Below are 19,963 nucleotides of genomic sequence, written 5' to 3' on the forward strand. Positions count from 1 at the left end.
CGAGCTGCATGTCTAAGGGGTCCCATAAAGTCATACAAGAGCTCCCTGACAGCTGTCTTGGCAGGAAGGATGGTTGACGAATGAGAAAGTAAGGCAATATTTAAGCCTTTTGAGAAACCCCTTGTCAGGAGATATGGGGAATCTAATCTATTCATACGTGTAAGTAGGAAGCATACATTTTTTGACAAGCTAACAAAAAACGCAGGCTAGCTCACCATTTATGGCTCTTTGGGGTATGATAAAGCTAGCTTTGAACTGCAGAATAATTGATACTGAATGAAGACACAAAGTTAGCTTGTTGGTGCTCAAATTTTGACCTACTTTTGGCATTCTCTGTAGTCTGGCTGGAGGTGTCGGGTAATACGCTTTCTCTTTACATCTTTCACTTCTCGTTAAGAGAATCCAGAATTTCAGAAGTGTGGAGCGGTAGTCAGAGGTTTGAAACGTGACTGGAAATTAGATATTGCAACTTAATCTATGATATTGGTTTAGCCCATCTTGTATTTTATGAATAAGGAAAAAGCAGTATGTTTGTCTGTTGCACCAGGTACTCAGCAAAACTCTTATGTAGGCTCTTTAACAAATCAAGTTATGATTAAAAACAAAGTTGTGGTTACTTTTAGGGTCAGCATTCTACTTGATACGTTATTCAAAACTATTTGTCTTGGAGATGTGTGTTTTTGCAAGTGCCACTGTAAAACTTGCTGCTTCTTTTATTAGCACCGTTAAGAGAACCAGTTCAGCTGAGCGTGTGTCCCCTGGCGGTCGGAGGGAAAGCTATGGAGATTCCAAAGGCAGTCGCAACCGCACTGGATCCACCAGCAGTTCATCCAGTGGTAAAAAGAACAGTGAAAGGTAATGTGATCTAAATAGCTATCTCCTCCTTTCTCTGCCTACTGCCCTAATGATGAAATTAGTTTCTTTAGTGAAATTAGTTTCTCTAGTTTAGCAAATATTGGGAGCTTTTTTTTTTTTTTTATAAAAAGCTCCAACAGTTGGACAAAAACATATTTTAAAACATTTCAGATAAAACAGGATTTCAAATTTAGATCAAATTTGTTTGCTTCATTTCCAAACCATAAACAATGTGAGAACCTTGAGTTGCCTGGAAAAGTTCGTAACTATTAAACATGCCTTTTGCATTATTTTAGTGGTTTCCCTTGGTCTTCAAGTTCCTGACATGTACTTCTTCAAGATCCTGGTTGTGGTGCGTTGACCCCATCTGTCAGCAAAGCACCACACAGCCATTCGCTCCCTCTCCCCCAGCAGGGTGGGGGAAGAGACTAGGAAGAGCAAAAGTGAGAAAACTCAGAGATCAAGATAAAGGCAGTTTAACGGTGAAGGAAAGAGGAATCAAAAACAAAACAAGTGATGGAAGGCAATCACTCATGACTTTGCACATGTTGACTTGCGCCCAGCCAGTCTGTGAGCAATGACTGCCTTGGTTTGAGGGTCAGATTAAAGACAAATGGAGGGAGAGGCTTACCTGCCAGTGCTATCCAAAAAACTGGAATAAAGTGATGTCTGTCTCTGACAAAGCTTCTCTGTACCACCAACAGTCCAAAGAAAAGAGAATGTCTTGTCCAAAGGTTTCAGACTTAGGATGGTCTTGAGCAAATAGCTGATTCATTGAGGTGTATCAGTATTGTTGGTATTGGTCAACTGGTTCTTTCCTGTATTTCCTAGACAGATTTTAGTCTTGGCCATTTCATTTGGCTGGTCCTATTCCAGTTTCCTGTGCAAAAAGTGATGTTGATGGTACAGTTTTATAAGCTGACAGAATTCTGCAGAAGTTGATCTTCTGGTACTTATGGCAATTTGACTTTTTCCCAGAATAGGACTTTTTCTTTTTTTCTTAATTTTTTTTTTGTAAAATAGTTATAAACAACAGATAACTAAATAGGTGTGGTTTTGTTTTTGTTTATAAGACTTTGGTACTTTATATTTCCTAAAAGACTGAAATATAATTGCAAAAAAAAATACTGTAGCAATTAACTCTGTAAGTAATCCATAAATAACTACTACTTTTGAGAGGAAAATCAATATTTTATTGGATTACTTAGGAGCCATGTCTCTTTCTGCATGTGCAGACTTGGACAAAGTCATTACTAAACATCTCAGATCCTTCTAGCACAAGGAATGTGCACCTTGATACATTTGATAGAATACAGCTGAAGGAGAACTCTAAATATCAACACTCTTAGGGGCGAGCGAGCCTGAAAGTTTTAAAAGGCAAAATTAAGCCATAAATATCCAATGAAAGGACTGCTGAGAAGATAAAAGTTTGCTTTTAGCTTAAGCTGGAAATTCTGTGAAGTGTCGGAATAGTGCATAACTTCATGCAGCTACATTGCCTCAGTGAAGTCATTATCAGGGAGCTGCTGTTTTCTGTATTGATCTCCTGAAGCTGACGGATTTTTTCTAAGGTTTTACTTTTTATTTTGCATGTATGTATAACTTCCTACTCTATTGCACTATCAAATTATAGTAACAGCCTTTTTTTGTTGTCACCTCATAGATTTAAAAAAAAATAATCCCATTTTATATAAACAAAACAAATTTCTTATGGAAACTTTTTGTTAAAAAAAATTAAGCTTCTATAATTAAATGGGTAGACTTGTCTTGAATATGAACAGGAATATTTCACCTACCAATGGTGAAATGTCATTACTTTTCCTGTTTACTGTAGTAATTTACTGTAGTTTTTCAATAAATTTTAACAAACATATGATGATCCTGCGGTGTCCTTTCTCCATGTATTTTATCTTGTACAAAAAATTTCATTAGATGAAGTCCCCCAAAGGCCGATCCTGTGTGTATTGTGCAGAAGAAGATATACTTTTCAAAATATAAATACAGTGCTTTGCAAAATCTGTTTTTTTGAGGATATCCCTGAGTTCCTGCTACATGCATAAGGTGATAATTATCTGAAATTAGCTACTAAAGAATAAAGTTGAGAATATTAATTAATTAGTTCATTTAAATTAAGGAAAGATATGACCTCTAGCAGCTACATGGAGGTACTGTACACTTAAAAATTTATTCCAAAATAGCTGAGAAACAAAAACCTTACGACATAAGTAATGGTTACCTGTTTTGTTTCCGCTCTACAGTTGATCACGGTACTTGAGATGCATTTTTAATTTTTTATACTATTCTAACAGAAACCCAATAGTTATGTCATTCTGCAGTTGTTAGGCCACAAAGGGTTGAGCAACAGCACTGAGCAGAAATCACTTACTTTGGAGGCAGGTAGGAGGTCCAGCACACAAGTGATGCAATATTTAAATAACATGGAGGTATCCAAAGGAACTAATTGAGAGCGTGCGTTAGATTCCCTTAGCTGGTGATGCTGGTGCCACTCTGAGAACGGTCATTGTATGAGTAGAGAGTTTTCCCTGCTTTCTGTCTCATGCAGCCTGAGGGTGGTCAGTACCACAGCTCTCACCTCCTTGAAGAGGGTCCTTATCCTGTGAGAGAGGCTGGCTAAAGACTGGCCTCGTGCTTCCTGCTGAAGCTGGGCCACCAGCTGTGCCAAATATAAAGCAAGTCATGGGACTAGAAGAAAAATGAGCAGGATCCTGTACGTTGGGGGCTAATTCTGTCCTGCTAAAGCTAAATGTACGTGTGATAGAGTGAGGGAGAACATGTCACAACCATCTACTCATGGCCTTACTTGTATCATTGATCCTTATGGGCCCCTTCCAACTTGAGTCTATGATTCTATGTCTGGTCTGTAGATGAAGCTTAAAGCAGAATGCATGCCAGGAGGCTAAAAAGGCCATGGTGAAATTATCATTTTTCAAAGTATATAGAATTGTAGGCAGTTACGCAAAACCATAATGCTATAGAAAGCTATTTTAAGAAGCTTTAAGCATAAGGAGTAAGGAGATGACCGTAATCTCCCATGCCACGATGGAGTGTCCCAACTCCCTGTGGCTGTGAGCCAGGGGTGAGCCTTCCCAAGGGTTCGATAAGTAGGAAGTGACTCAAGTTCATGAAAAAGAAAAAGGGTAGTCAGAGCTCTGAGCTGTGTGTGTGGTTAGGGTTTGTATAATTAGAAAGTACACATGATTTGGTTTATTACTGTCATGAATCAGCCTTTCACATTAGCCTGATTAGCTTGAATAAGTCAGCATGATCTGTTCAGAACTAGGGACTCTTTTGTCTCGAATATGGCAGCGTTTCTGGCTAGTGCTCCATCCCATAAAGTTTTTATTTTCTAAAAATATTTTCATTCATAAGAGAAAATGCTAGTCTTGGTGTTAAAAATGGCAACATGTCATGCTGTTTATCTGGATGAGATTAGCTGTGTATGCCAGCTTGAAGTATGTATTTTGATGCATGATTAATACTAAGGCTGATATTATGAAAAGTTGCTAAATTGGTGGGTAGGATCAGTAGAATTTTTTTTTTTGTTTTGGTTTGGTTTTATCATTAAGTAAATGCATTACTCTCCATATAACTGTCAAATCAAGGCAAAAGGCAAAATACTGTGAAATTATTTGCTAAAACTTCTCTTGTAGAGAGAGAGAGAATCCTTTATGCTTAGAAAAAATTGTGTGCAGAAATCCAGTATGGTTTTGTTTCTCTTTTTGGTTTCTCTTTATCTGCCCGCTGCAGTCTAGGAGTGGATGTGGAGACGGCATCACAGCTCTGGGGATGCTTCATGCTTCACCATTTCCCCATCAGAATGACAGGGCTTTTAACCCTTTTGGGATCACACTAAGAAACATACACAGCAATCTGATATTTCAAAAGTTTTACTGGATAGAGAGAAAATGGAACTGGGAGGAAAAAGCACTGCGTAATATAGCTTTGTATCCCTTTCATGCCGCATCAGAAACAACGCCCTCAAGCCTAATTATACAGGGGCAAAGGACAAAGAAAACAAATGACTGGCATTTCTTGAAAAAAGATTGGTTCTTTCTGGTCAGAGAGCTCCTCAGCTTTTCTGCCTCTGCCTTCTCCACATGCTTCATGTGTTTTGCCAGATATTTTCTCAAGACAAAAAGACAACCCGATGTCAGGTTGTCTTCCAGGGAGCAGTGCAGTGAGAAAGAGAAGACGTTTTAATCCTGATGGATATGTGCTTTCTGGGTTTTACCAAGTACCGTCATTCACCAGGAAACAATTGGGCTATTCCATGTTTTATGTGAACTCTTTGGAAAAAGCAGAATTCCGACTTCGGTTTGCTTCTTAAATCCAGAGAGAACAAAGCCAAAAAGTAAGCGAACGCCCACACATGCACTAAGACAGTAGCCCCCCCAGCTCCACGCATGCAGAGATATTTTGTCATTAGGGATATGGGAATATAGTAATAATAATATAATAATAAAATATAATACTATATCCTAGGAATAGCTTTTCGTTACAGTTGTAAACTGCTTTGAAGTAACAAATCTCACTGACTGGAAACCAAAACTGATGCAGCTACTCATGACTCCTGTAACAGGACTGACTCTGCAAGGGAAGAGGATCTGGTAGTTGCTAGAGGAAAATCTATAGTTTTGAGAATGGAAGGAGAATTGAATGTAAAAGTTTTTTAACATCTGCCATCAAAGGAGCCACAACGTATACTGGTTTTAACTGTGTGCCTGGGAATTTACCTTGTAAATGATTGAATTGAAAAAGTATTTCTATTGATGTATACACACACAAAAATACCTTATATTTTTTATAGTGTATTTTTTATTTTATATTATAGTCATACCTTTATATGTGCAGAGTGTATATGTATGCCTTTTAAAATAGAAATTTCTTCATTATTTTCACAGCAAACCCAAGGAACCAATGTTCAGTGCAGGTAGGAACTTTTAAAATTTTTAAGCAGATAACATCTGTGACAACATAATAGATTTTTTTTTTTTTTTCCCTTGTGGATGTCTAGAAACTGGTATTGGGACTCTAAACATGATATTACAGGCTGCTGATGACATATTTTTAAAAAGTTCATCAGTTTGCTCTAGTTTTTATTGGCCCAGTACGTTTATTTTACAGTTAGGATTCTTTGTAAGAAGACAAGGAAGAAAAAGGCCATATCTTCTTACCCTATATATGTCTTCCCTATCAAAACAGTATTAAGGTTTTGTTAATTAAAGCATATGCCAAGTTCCAGCTATGATGCTATCATGTTAGTCATAAAAGAGAGCCCTCAACTACTGTTAAAGAAGGCCATATCTGTCCCAATGCCTTTGCCCCAGTGTCAACTTACAAATAAAAATAGTGTTTTGGAAGTCTGTCTGTAATTTGAAAATCACTTTAATTTTTTCCTACCTATGTATCATCCCAGCAAAAAGATTTCAAAGGTGAAATAGTAGTTATAAATGAAAGCAGAGTTTGTCCTTGCCATTAGACAGTTACAAACTTCTGAACAATCTCGATAAAGATATGAAGCCGCATAGTATATACAACAGTTATTTTTGTTCTGAAAAAACAAAGACAATTAAACGAAAACCTGTCCTTTAACATAACAAGGAAGGAAAAAAATCCTATTGTTTTATCAGATGTATCGTATTATTTTTGTGTATAATTCTGTAACAGTAATTGTACATTAAGCTAAAATAGTAGAAAATCTTTTGTGTACTGCACTGATTGATCAGCATCCAACAAAGCTTTCGAGCCATGCTACAAGTTCAGTATAATTGATTTTGAACTCAGTAATATATAAAACTAAGTAAGCACTGAAGTCTCTTTTGACCATACAATCACGGTTCATGTCCCTTTCATGAAAAAGAAAACTTCTGATTTGCGCAGAATATCCTTCTCTTGCATAACATTTCTCCTTCCATTGCGCTGTGTAAGCAAAGGTATTTGGAATAATTTTTCTCCTGACACTTTCCCCATAGATAAAGATCAGTAATTAAACAGATATGACACTACTTTTACCCCTCTCACCTGGACAAAATTCCTACTGAAATTGATGATTTTTTTTCTAAGAAAATGCTGGGGTTTTTACTTACTTTGAGCATCTAGTTGCATAATGGAGCATAAGCTAGTTAGTATTTTAATGACAGAAGAACTAAACAGAGCCCCTAGCTGGAGGAAAAAGGTTTTGACTGTAATTGTCCAATGTATAGCATGGAGTATGGCTCAGTATTTTGTCAAGTAGCAGGTTAGCCTCCAGCAGAACACAGCTGGGCAGGCAGTAGAGCAGGTATTTAGTGAGTTTATTGTATTCAAACACATCTTTATCTAGCCCTTCTGTCTCTGTCTCTGTAATCACAAGGGAAGCGCCGTGTGACACACTGCAAAGGTAGGCTTCACTTCCAAAACCTCATAGCTCTCGAAGCAAAACGGTACTGGTGAGATAAAAGCTCAATGGATAAACAGCTATTTTCTAACTTGTGTGCATTTTGCAATGTTAAAACTTTCCTAGTTCTTTTGAATGAAACAAAAATATTATACCATCTATTATACAGTCTACTGAATTATAACCCTCGGGTGCACTTTAATAATAACCACGGGTTATAATTTAGATCCCTGTGGACTTTTTCAGAAGAATTTGAATTAGAAAAAAAATATGTTGAGAGAGCTATATGGCAACATGTGGATGTTCACTGTGTTTGAAATGGTGTTCTGCACTTTTGCTGAAATTCATATAGAATTTGCCCCTTTGTTGGCTGTTTCGCTGTTAGCCTAACATGGTTATAGGAGCCTTGGTTTTCCCCTTGCTTTTTCTTACTGAGTAGACTGTAGATTCTTCTGAATGTCAAATAAGCAGACCTAGGCCCCCAACTAATTTCTTGGTGCTTTTTGCTCAATGTCATAAAGCAGAGTTATATTTGGTAAACAAACCATATTGTTTTCTAAAGCTGTAGCTAAACTATAGTGTAAATATGCACATTTTTGACGCATGTTTATATCTGTGATAGAATCACAGATTTGTCTTGCTTTTTAGAGATAGCTAAATCCTAACAGTTTTTCCCACTAATCAGCCTCTTTCAGCTTTGCAACAAATCTAAAATTTCACAATGCAAAGAAAGTCTTTTGGAGAGTTTCTGCCTCTGTGTATTCTTTGTACAATTTTATGCCTGTAATCAGTAGTGGTCTCCTTTGCAGATCCTACTGGCATTCACGTGCTTTCTTATTGCAGTTCAGTTGACTGTTCATTTTTGCAGTGATTTTCAATAACAATTTCAAATTTACAAAATTGCAGATGTAAAAGATACATTTGTCTTAAAGTTTCACCATTGGTCTGTCTTTGTAGTTTGATGATTGTCTGTCTTTACATCTATATCTTCACGTTTAGAACTTTGCTGTCTTTAAAAACTTAGCTAAGAAAAGTACAAAGAAAGGGATGTAGATTACTTAGATAAAATATTTCAATTAGTAACAAAAATGAGTACAGGTGGAATTAATATTACCAAAAGTTAGGAACAAATACCCAATATGTATTTCTGTACCTGACCTAGTCAGCCTAAGTTCTTCTTTACAGTGAGTAGAAAGAAAGAGGCATTCTGAAGGCATAACTTGTATACTTGCTATAATATACTTGCTATAATTTACTATCCTTGCTTTTGGACATTTGCTTTAAAATGTGATGAATTTGCCCAAAAGTACCTGTGTCTCCCTATTTACTCTAAAAAGGAGTTTTGAGTGACTAGATCAAATACTTCTACTGTAAATGGCTAAATGCAAGTTTTATGAGTCCCGTAAATTTCAGGTGAGAAAAACAGTTCAATTAATTAAACTTCTGTTCATTCCCAGCCTTTGATAGGCACAGTCAGTGGTTGTCACTGCTGAAAATCTATTGACTTCCAGTGCACCAGTATCAGTATTATTGGCATGTGTTTCAAGCTCATTAAATAGATGCTGCATGCGCATACAAATAGTGCTGGAATGCTCTGCTATTTAATGCTCTAGCCTCTATAGTTTATTTTCCAATACAGATCTATTGGAGTAAGTTTTTAAAAACAGTTCCAATATTCTAGCATTTTAACAAGCATCTTAAGCTCCATCCATCTGTCACTATTATTTTACCATTATTATTGCTTCTTTTTATCATTCAGTTTTCTTTTGTTTTCATTATGTGTATGACTTCTGTAAATGAAGCTGGAGAGCCCTAGCTGTAACTTTACTGTGACAGATCAGGTAGATCTCTTTCCCAAATGAATTAGTCTAAAGGCAAAACACACATATATTTAGGTAATACAGCATAGCTATGATGTTTATTTGTTCAACCAGTAATTTTTAGTCATTTAGTCAGGATTTGTAGCATATGCGTATTTCCAATTAAAATAAAGCCTTAGTTTTCAAATTAAAAAAATAATGGTATAGTTGTAATGATACTTAACAATTCATAGCATAATTTTAACAATCCTAAAGTGTATAATTTTTTTTTCATTTACATGATTTTGTTACTTCTGCCCTTCCGTTTCCTCTGTGCCCACGATTATTCTGTCTAGTAACTCTACAGATGTCACTGACTCCAAAACTGCTTGATTCGCATGAGAACAAGGCTGAACCCCTTGATCTGCCGATGGAGCAGCAAGAGCCAGCACGTTCTGAATCTGGACAAACTTCACCAGAAGTTCACAGGACACCCACTTTGGCCTTGCCAGTTCCCAAAAGTCCTAGTCAGACCTTCATGGCATTTCCCAGATCTCCTAGTTTTATAAGCCCCATGAAGTCCCCAAGTCAGTACTTCCAGATCTGTTATTAATCCCTGCTTCTCTTCCCCAAAAATATTTCTTACCAGTTCAACACAGTATTTTTAGTATTTTCTTCTAGAAATGTTTACTTCTGTCAGCCAGTTCAGTTTTTGTAGCTTCTCTCCTGTATGTCATTTTCCTTTCTTTTAATGTGCTGTCAATGCTGTCATTCCTTTTTCAATGTTTAGTAATTCTTAAAGCGCATATCTTTTTCTGCATGTACATCAGCATGATTCCTTATACTAATTGTTTGTGTTCCTTATTTCGAATGTATCTCTAACACTGTATCAAGTGTAAAGCGTATCTTTAGACTGAGATGCAAAGAATGCAACTGAGTGTTGGAAAATACTTTAGATGCTGATGGTCCACTGTAAATATTGATTAAAAAATAAAATTAATTTTAAGTGGCACTTCTGCATTAATTGTAATCTTTGATGTTTTCCCATTTATTTTTAATATTTTAAAACTGTAATATTGTAATGTTTTTCACCAAAAAAAGTTTCGCTTTCACTCCTTTCAGTTTTGTAGTTCTTCATGACATTGTTTAGTTCTAATTCTGCTGCTCAAAATATTTAGAGGAAAAAGGGACTTTGTATGTTTAAAACAAAAATCTGCTTAGTGATTATGACTTAGGAAAAAAACCAAAACCAAACCTGCTTGATTTCTAAGTTTGAGATTGCATGTCGTTCTGTAATTGTAACGCACCAAACTGTTTAGTGGGAAGGGATGGAGGAGCACTGGAGTTCTCCACTGATGGTGTTTTTGTGTAACGCTAAACGTTTCTGACCTTTTGTAGAGGAAGGATACGTAAAAATGTTTCTTCGTGGACGTCCTGTTACCATGTACATGCCCAAAGAGCAAGTGGAATCTTACAATTTGGAAGCAAAAGTAGAACTACCAGCCAAGAGACTTAAACTGGAATGGGTGTATCCTTTCTGTGCTAGAGGACTACTGGAAAGCAATCACTTCGTAGTGATTTGTTTTAAATCATTTTTTGAGCTGAAGTACAGCGAAATTAGAGATCTTTGTTCATAGGGTTTGTTTCAGTAGTGAAGCGACGCTCCATTGATATAGATGTTAATTTCTTGAGGCTGCTGTTCTGCACCTTGTGAAGTACAGGGTGGCAGCTTAAGACAGATTTTGCTTAAATGTTGCCTGAAGGTTAAGTCCGAAGGATGCTAATTAGCTAGAGATTAAACTACGCATATTGTAAGAATGTAGTGAGCTGTGATTATTAATTATAGTATGCATAAAAGAAGCTCAGGGTTTTTTGCTGATTCTCAGAAGTTGTTTATCATTTTAAACTGTGTTTAATGTGCGCCATTGTCCTTTAGAGGATGCTATAATCAACTTCAGTATTTGAAAAAGACCTGAATTGAATAGCTCTTTGTAACTGACAGGTGCTTAGCAATAAAATTCATAAGATATTGTATATAAAATAATGTTTGAACTTAAACTGTGTTCAAGAACCATAAATAGTGAACAACCAGAATTTTCCACTGACTTCTGTGAGCGGGCATAATTAGAGAATTCTAACTTGAAAGAGATCAGTGTTCCATTGCATACAGAAATTTTCATATTTCGCTTTAAAATATAATGAGAAAATATTCTTTATTGAAAAAAGAAATGACATTTCACTTTTGTATAACCTTAGTATATTTAATAGATGACTCAAGATAAAATATAAACACAACAAGATCTGAGTCTATTTGTAATATCCACTATCTTTAGAGAGATGAAGTCTTCATAAGGTTTTCTATTTTAAGAAGACAACTTTTTCTTTGGGTCCCAAACAGTGCAAGTAGGAAGTTGCTTTGTCTTCGTAAAATAGAAGACAGGCTGCATATAGTCTTTTTCAAAGTTGTATAAATAGAACTGCATGTGGTTTCAGAATGCACACAGAGACTTTCCAAAAGTCCCATTGTATTCACAAGAGATTAATGACAGATTTAGTAACCATTCTTATTATTCCTATTGCAGCTGAGCCTGTGGGTTCTACCTCACTCTGCTGGAACTGCATAGATAATGCATACCAAAATAACTGAAAATGAGTTAAAAAACAAAACAAAAAAATCCACAGAATTCATAAAACAGCTGAGATTAGAGTGATAAATGCTGCTTGCAGCATTTTACCGTTTAATTGTTGTACAGGCTCTCACCATATATCACAACAGAATTGAACGATGTCTTTTTACACTTGTAAGGGGCCTAAGGATGATACAGGAGAAAGTGTTTGGATGCTGAAACAACAAAACATGCAACCACAAAGCAAAATTCATTGTCATTAGCAGTGTGTAGGTGGAAGCTGAAGTTAATATTTCAGACTATTATAAGAAATGATAATTAGAGTAGGTCATGATTTCAGTCTCGTTATTTCTCACTTATGCTTACTTAAATGGCTGAGTATTTGCCAGATGGAGTATTATTTTTAGTTTGAATATCCACATGTCCTTCCAGGTGTGTGTCTGTATACCAAGCAGAATCCTATATATAAAGGTTGTCTATGAATAGAAACGGTATGAATTAATAAAAACGGTCTAGCTAACTGAATGGTTACTGAGGAGGAAACATATTTTTCCAAAAATACCGTGCTAATTTATTTTTCAGATTTTAATTTTTTTGCTGTTAAACCCAATCATCATACCCATACTGAAAAGTCACACCAATGACTGGGTATACACAAGGCTTAAAAAAACAAACCAAACAAACAAACAAACAAAAAAACCCACACCAACAAAAAATAAAATAAAAAAAAAAAAACCCAAACCAAAACCGACCCTGAGCCCAATTTGCAGACTTTAATGCTGGGGAGAAAAGCTGGGGACAGGAGCTTAAAATAATTTAAGGAGAAAGACAAAGATAGCAGAAACCCAAGAAATATTGCAGGGGTTCATTCCAGTGAAGCTGGAGGAGCTGAGCTGTTTGCTTGGAGCGTGGCAGGAGTGGAGTAGGAGAAGAAAACATCTTTATAGTGGACAAATCAGCCTGGCTGTGGGATTACAGCCAGAAATGCTTCATAATGCAAGGAGAGGGATAGAGAAACCAGATAGCAGAGGTGAAATGGACAAATGGAAAGGGCAAAGCAGACTATGAGGAGAAACAGAAAGAGGAAAAAAAAAAACCCAAACCTGATGCGTGTAGATTTCAGGGTGTACCTGAACCATAAAGGGGTTTTATATTTATGTTAGCAGTTATCTGGGTAAGCTGAAAAAGGTTCAGACCATATCAGATTTATTCAGACGTGACGAAACAGAAAATGCTGAGTGATGAAGTGTGAGGGAGGGCTGGAGCAGAGGTGGTAAAGCCCCCCACACACACACACACTGGGGACATCAGGGTGGGAGCTGTGGTCTGCACGGATCCGCTTGAGACCGGCTCCTTTGGCAAGTGGGAGGTTTGAAACAAAGGCCGCAGGCCAAATGAAAAGAAAAGGTCAAGATAACATTCCCTGAAGTGCCAACTCACCAAATCCAAGTTGAAGCCACCGAATCCGAGTGTGGGAAACCGTGAGGAGAAGGAGAGGTCAACCCCAGGAGTTTACATCTGAGAAAAAAGGCTGATAGAAAGAAACGGAGTGTTTGACAACAGCAATCATGCTGAGGGTTGAATGCGGCATTGTTCCTCACAGGAAGAATCGTAAAGAAAGGAGATTTTCCCTAAAGAATGCAATCTTTCCCATTTAATAGCTATTTTTATGCACAGAGATTTGTTCCTTATGAATGTCTGTGTAACGTTTTTACTTAACTTTTTTAAAAGGTTCAATTCCTTATGCTAAATTTAACTGCTAGTTCATGATAAACTATTATATATTGTTGAACTAGGGAAATTTTATGTTGGCCTCAGTTGGTAATGGTATCTGGCCTTACAGAGAAAAATAATTTTTAACAAATAAAGCATTGTCCTGCAATCTAGAGGAAGAACTCTAACCTTTACAGACAGATTCAAAATTCATAGTAAATGCTTTCGAATTTGATGATATTGGTTGTTTTCATGTCTTCAAATTTAAATATCTCAAACTTGAAGGAATTTTGGCTGAAATATTTCAATTTGGGAGTCCAAAGTTGTATTTTTGAATGCACTTTTTGATGCTTGGCTACTTCTGTTGCATTTATGAGAAAAAAAAATCAGCAAGCTGTTACTTAAATTCCTATTTTAGAAGTAAAAGGACTATAGTCCTTACTTCTTGGATAATGTTAATATTGAGTATTTTAGTTTGACTGGGTTATCATTGACTCAGAGAATAGTGCACAAGTATCTTTTTAATATTGTATAATTGGGATTTCAGTACCTCTCCATATATTTATCACAGCCAGTTTCTCCATATTGACTGAATTAGAATGTACTTCTGTTTTGCCAAGATTCTGCTAATGCTGTTTCTCTCTGTTCCCATAAAAAAAGGAAAGCCAAAATAGTTGTAGTCCCTAATGACTCTTCAGAAGAATAAAACTACATAATTTGGTTGAATTAACATTCAGCGTAAATGAGATTATTTCTGGATTAATTCCAGTTATTTCATTGGATTAATTTTAGATTACTGTTGATATGACTAGCATCAGAATCTGGGCCGCTGCCTTTTAAATACTACAAAAATAAATTGGAACGGGTGACGTAACCCTTTTACGGTCTCATATCCATCTGGCTGGTAATGCCCAGAATAATGAAATCAATCAACCTGCACACAGGGTAATGCAATCAATCCTAATGTAATGCAGGGAGATGTACTGGATGACTTATTAGCGTTTCCATCAAGTCTAAATTTTTATTTTAATTAGTCAAGCAGTGTAAATAGTAAATACACTTGGGAAAAAATTAATATTGCCTTAGTTTAGTCTGGCATTTAGCAAATTCCAGAGGATGCTAAAGGGGTAGTTTTTCTACAAATTCCAGTCATCTTTACCATGTATTTTCTGTAGGACATACAGGTTTTCAATAACTCACAGTCTGTGAAGCACTTTAGCTCTCTACAGTAGTAAGGGAGGGAGTTCTGAAGGATGCCAAGCGACAAAGCTGTGCTCAAGCCAAGAGATGATGATTTCAGGAAATATGGGGGCAGAAAAGCTATTTTGTTTTTCCTCATTTGTAACACTCTTAATCGGTAGATAATGTTATTGCAGCTTGACCAACATGCTAGCTATGGATATAGGGGTCGGGACTGTCGCAGTAATCTCTATCTTCTTCCAACGGGCGAAACTGTATATTTCATCGCATCTGTAGTTGTGTTATTCAATGTTGAAGAGCAACTTCAGAGACATTACACCGGTCATAATGATGATGTGAAGTGGTAAGTCACCTAATCCTTCTTTTTTCTTCATAAAGCAGTATATGGGAGGTGATGTTTTGTTCTTTTAATGTATTTTTGAAAATTCAAGTGATTTAACTTCTAGGTCCTGCATAAATTGGGTCCTTACGCCTGATGATGCATTTGCACAATCAAATAAAGGTCTGACTGTAGTCATGGTGAGGACGTCAAATGTCTGTTATAGCTCTATGTAGTCAGCACACGAAGCAACTGGTGTCAGGATGTGGTGGCACAGACCTAAGGATATCCAAATATGTCCCTAACAGGGCCTGAGTTTCCTTGTGAAACCTGCCTTGAAGTCTGTGCTGCCGTATGTGCTGTGCCACCTCGTTTGGATGTGTCTATATGCAATTGCTCTGTTGATGTTCTCCAAGTTCCTGCTCGATTCTCTAAGCTGCTAACAATTCCTCCTTGTATTTACTTGAGAAAATTTATTTTCCATAATTAATATACTTTTAACATTGAGAATACGGAAAAATAGAAATCTGACTTAATCTATAGATCTACTAATTTTTGTTACTGTTTTTAGGATGATTTAAAATTAACAACCTCTTTAGACTCTTCTCCTTCCCCTTTTTAAGTAGGATGGAATTATTCATCTTCACCTGGGTCTGTAGGCTCAATCTAACCAACAAAACAGTTTTAATCTCATCTGCGGTCTTCCTGGTATCTTCAGGCATATCTACGTCATGGCAGATATCCTGTAGGCTAGTCCTGAGCAGCCTGGTTTGTCTGCTGCCGTGCAGGCACGCCAGCTCAGGCTTCAAAGTGATTTAGCTGTGTTCAAGCTTAGGGGATACTAGGTGTCGCGAAATACCAGTATCATTAAATTTACATCTAAACAAACATATGGTTTATCTTGAGGGTATCTGTCTGCTTGCTGAGTGTAGCTGAAAAAGAGCACCCAGATTATCTGATGGGCCCTAATGTATGAAACGAGTCTGACGTCCCTTCTTTAGATTAAGTATTATGAAACACCTGTTGCCCTTGAAAGCCCAAAATAGGCCTGATAACCAAATCTGGTTGCATTTTGAGCATGTTTCATAAAATTGAGTTATTTGTATAATCTTGTTCTTTTACAAGGAGATTTTTAACTTGGACTTGTTCCATGTCATTCCTTTCTTTCAAATGTTCTGACTCTAGATATTTCAAAGCTTTCAGGTTTCTTAGAAAGAGGATACTTTTCTGCATTGTAAAGATGAATGAATTATTGCCATAGTTCGTTTTGCAGGGCAATTTGCCTCTACAAGTGTATGCAAAGCAGCTGCAGTGAAAAAAGAATTAAGAGAGGATTTAGGGCAGAAGTAGACTGTACTCCAGGATTTAATACAAAGTTTAGGTTGTTTCATTTCTTGGAGACATTAGTTAATGTTCATTAAGGTTTCAAAAATCTCAGTTTTAATTTTCGAAATCACACCATTCAATTCCAGTTTTCTGTATCGTAATTCTTGCTTACTAAAGGACTTTGTTAACCTTTTGAAAAATATTAGGGAGAAGTTGGTATCTCTTATAGAGACTATAAGAGTCACTGAATATCTGGTCAGTGCAGTCTGAAGAGCAGTGTTGGAGTGGATGCACAAACATTTGCTCTGGGGGATTGTTGCTAGACAGCATTGACTGTACTGACCAGGTCTCTACAACCTCCCATTAGAGCTATCTGAAGTTAGATAACTAGTGCAAATTGTAAACTCCTTATAGACTGCAATCACTTTAAATCTAGGTGAGATGAATCCCGACAAGTTAGACAGAGGCTTGTTTGATACAGTATTAGGGCATATTAGGGCATAAGCAAATAACTACCTTGTTCACAAGGGAATATTTTTTCTAATAGAAGAGCGCGAGAATTATTTTTTCAGTTCTGGTTTTATATTTTTTAAATGTTTACATGTATGCTGTGTGTTTCATATGACTAAAATAAGGCTATTTATTACAGGCTTAAGTAAAAGTTTAATGAAATAGGTAATAAATGGCTTCAAGTTTGGCCTCTCTTTCTTTTCTTTAGCCTGGCTGTCCATCCTGATAGGATCACTATAGCAACAGGTCAAGTTGCAGGGACATCCAAGGATGGAAAAGTGAGTGACCCTTTTGCTGACATACAATTGATTGTATTCCACAAGAATATGCTATCCAGAAGATACATGCTATATTCTTTCCATGTTGCAGTTAAATTGGCCTTACATTTCAGGACTGAAGAGAAGCAAACTTAATTTAGAGTTCCTATGGCATAATATCAAAGTTACCCTGTTCCATTATCAAGATTGGTCAGTGGTTTCCCATTACTTACCCAGACTGGTTGACCAGAAGGTAAATTTGGAGCTGGTCTCCAAAAGAGACGTGGAAGGATGAGGAGACCTGAGAGAGCAGAGGGATGTGGGGAAAGGGAGGACAAGCAGCAGAGATTAACAACTTTTACACTATACGACTTCATTTCTGACCACAACTACCAAATAAGAACGGCTTTGGGTTATTTGCTGAAAAAAAAAAACAAAATTACTCTTGCCATCATCTAGGCAAGAATATTTTTCTCTCTATTGTTACCTGTTTTATCGTAAAGCTTAGCTGTAGGCTAGGAATTTATTTGAACGGAGTAAGATGAACGTGGCTCCAAAGAGCTAAGACAAGTGAGAAAGAATGGGTACAAGCAGAGGCAAGAAAAGCATAAGGAGAAAGTTACTCAGCAGAGTGTGCAGCTGATGTCACAGCCAGACTTTTTGGTGGATGTCAAAGAAGAAATTTAGGATAAAAATAAATTATCCATATGATAACTACTTTAAGTAAATGAAATCCCAGTTATGCAATACAGGTTTATGTAAAGATGACCTAGTTGAGTAACATAAACTATTAATTTTTATTGTGTGTTGGAGAAATTTGTGGTATTTATTTTCATAAATCATAAATACAATTACTTGCCAATGTATTTGGGAAATAAAATCTAAAGGTTTGATGTTTGAGGGGATGCAGTATATAAGTAAGCTTATATAAAGCCATTTATATAACTGAGGTGCTGGGGTAGCCTCGATTATTTTTTTTAATATATTGTTTATGCTAAAAGGCAATTTCACTATTTATGAGCAAGAAAGACTGATGTCTGCTGCTTTTTTCCCCCTGATATTGTAATAAAGCATGTTTGTTTCATTTGAAAGGGAAGGGGCGAGGGGGGGAAAAGAAGTAAAACACGGCATTTGTTGTTTTCCTGCAAAGGTTGATGATCCCGTGTTAAACTCCTGTTTTTCAAGTAAAACTTAATGAGCAAGTACTTCCTGGGGTTGCCCTCTAGTGGATTTGGGAAGCATTTCTGTCTCCCCGAGGTTCAGCCTGCCTGGGGCTGGCTGTGGTGCAGAAGTCAAAGGCAAGAGGGGAGGGAGCGGGAACCACTGAACTTTCGTAAGGAGCTGATCTTGAGCCATTATGTATACCTTGAATTTCACGTACAAGAAGAAATCGAGTTCTGATTACAGTCGTACAGTTCTTTTCTACGGCCATTTTTATGACACTGAAATTAATTAACTTTTTAGAAATTCTTAATCTTTGTGTTGCACTTGCTGTTTGAGATTGACCAGAATTATCTTGGTTGCTACAGTGTAACTGATGATTCTGGACCTACCAGTAAGGCCCATGTCTCAAGGTCATCAACAGTTTTCACTTAATGAAGAATGGCTCGGTGCCCGTTAACTTCAGTGAACTAACGGAGATCAGTGAAACTTGACGTGCTGTGCACTCTGGATAGTCAGTCCCAGATGTTGGTCCTAAGCATGTTAATCAGCAAATCATTTTTAGAGTATCTGTGCTTACATGGATGACTCTAGAGAAGTTCTGATAATTTTTGTACCTTAAATTGTGGTAAAATGTTAATTTTTTGATGTATTCTCATTTTTTAAAATCCCAATGGGTTTTTTTCCACCATGGTTTCAGCTGTTTTTTCTGTGTCTATTTTACAGCAATTGCCACCACACGTGCGAGTCTGGGATTCTGTAACTCTGAATACACTGCATGTCATCGGAATGGGGTTTTTTGACCGAGCTGTTACTTGCATTGCTTTTTCTAAATCTGTAAGTAAAGTAAATGAATAGTTGTATTAAGAATGTTTGCTCAACAGGTCTTTGAAGTCTTTTGAAATTTAGCTTTCTTGAGCAAAACAAACTACTGAGCTGTCTTTTCTCTCAGCTTCCTCTTTAGAGGAGGAAAGTTTGCAGGCCAGTTGTTTACAACAGTTTATTTCTTTACGAAGATTAGCGGTATCTCAGCAGTCTCGGCGGTCTACCTTATGCATTCCATAAAATGCAATTGATTTCTTCAGCGACAAGCAGTGGCAGAAGTACTTGTGTTCTCAAAAATTTAGTATCCTTACTTCTTCTTTTTGGTCATCCCATTGTGCTTCTCCCTGGATAAAAACAGTTATTCTCACAGCAGCTTTTAACCTCCTACACTGTGTCAAAGAATGACTAAAGAAAGACTTTACAATGGCCTGTACCTCTGGTTTGGATTTAAAAAATTAGAGTTCCCATAGGAGAAGCAAAATCTTTCGCTTGAAAGCAGCGAAGGATACGGATAAAGGATTGCAAAGAATTAGAATCCTGTTGTTAGCCTCTTGGCACCATCCTTCGAACTCATCTATCAGGGAGGTAAAAAAAAAGATGACACAGGTGGCATGCAAGTCCCATATAAAAATGTGAGTTTGTAACCTGACACACACAATCTAGAAACCCTCTGTGTAGAACAGAATCCATAAGCAGTGTATGCGGTGCTGTCTGGTTGTCTCGGCAGCATTTTTAAAAAGGTGTATTCCATAGGCAAAGCATTCTTCAGTGAAAGTTTCCAGGAGTACGTGAAATCTGTTGGTGAACAGTATTTTATAGAAAGTAGAAAAGAGTGAATTGGTAGAGCTGGTTAAGAATACAAAGGCGAAAGACCACACAGGTCAAGATGACCTTTGAAAGATAAACAACAGTAAATAGCAAGCAAATACTCTGTACATATCTCACTGTAGGAAGAAATATGTACTCAATAACAG

At 36.8% G+C, this 19,963-nt stretch overlaps 1 protein-coding gene across 3 annotated transcripts in view; it reads left to right on the forward strand.

The window, feature by feature from the left end:
• Window positions 1-19,963, forward strand: part of EML1 (EMAP like 1) — a 131,820-nt gene that overhangs the window by 89,186 nt on the left and 22,671 nt on the right. For 2 of the 3 annotated variants that reach the window (XM_063332887.1, XM_063332885.1), the window contains exons 4-10: window positions 721-855; window positions 5,778-5,806; window positions 7,229-7,255; window positions 10,450-10,579; window positions 14,785-14,934; window positions 16,955-17,024; window positions 18,891-19,001. In XM_063332887.1, coding sequence (XP_063188957.1) covers window positions 721-855; window positions 5,778-5,806; window positions 7,229-7,255; window positions 10,450-10,579; window positions 14,785-14,934; window positions 16,955-17,024; window positions 18,891-19,001 — 652 coding nt within the window. The remainder of the gene's footprint in view (window positions 1-720; window positions 856-5,777; window positions 5,807-7,228; window positions 7,256-10,449; window positions 10,580-14,784; window positions 14,935-16,954; window positions 17,025-18,890; window positions 19,002-19,963) is intronic. The other variant, XM_063332886.1, reaches the window with a different exon arrangement.

Source organism: Chroicocephalus ridibundus, chromosome 4, assembly GCF_963924245.1.
Source record: "Chroicocephalus ridibundus chromosome 4, bChrRid1.1, whole genome shotgun sequence".
Taxonomy (NCBI): Eukaryota; Metazoa; Chordata; class Aves; order Charadriiformes; family Laridae; genus Chroicocephalus; species Chroicocephalus ridibundus.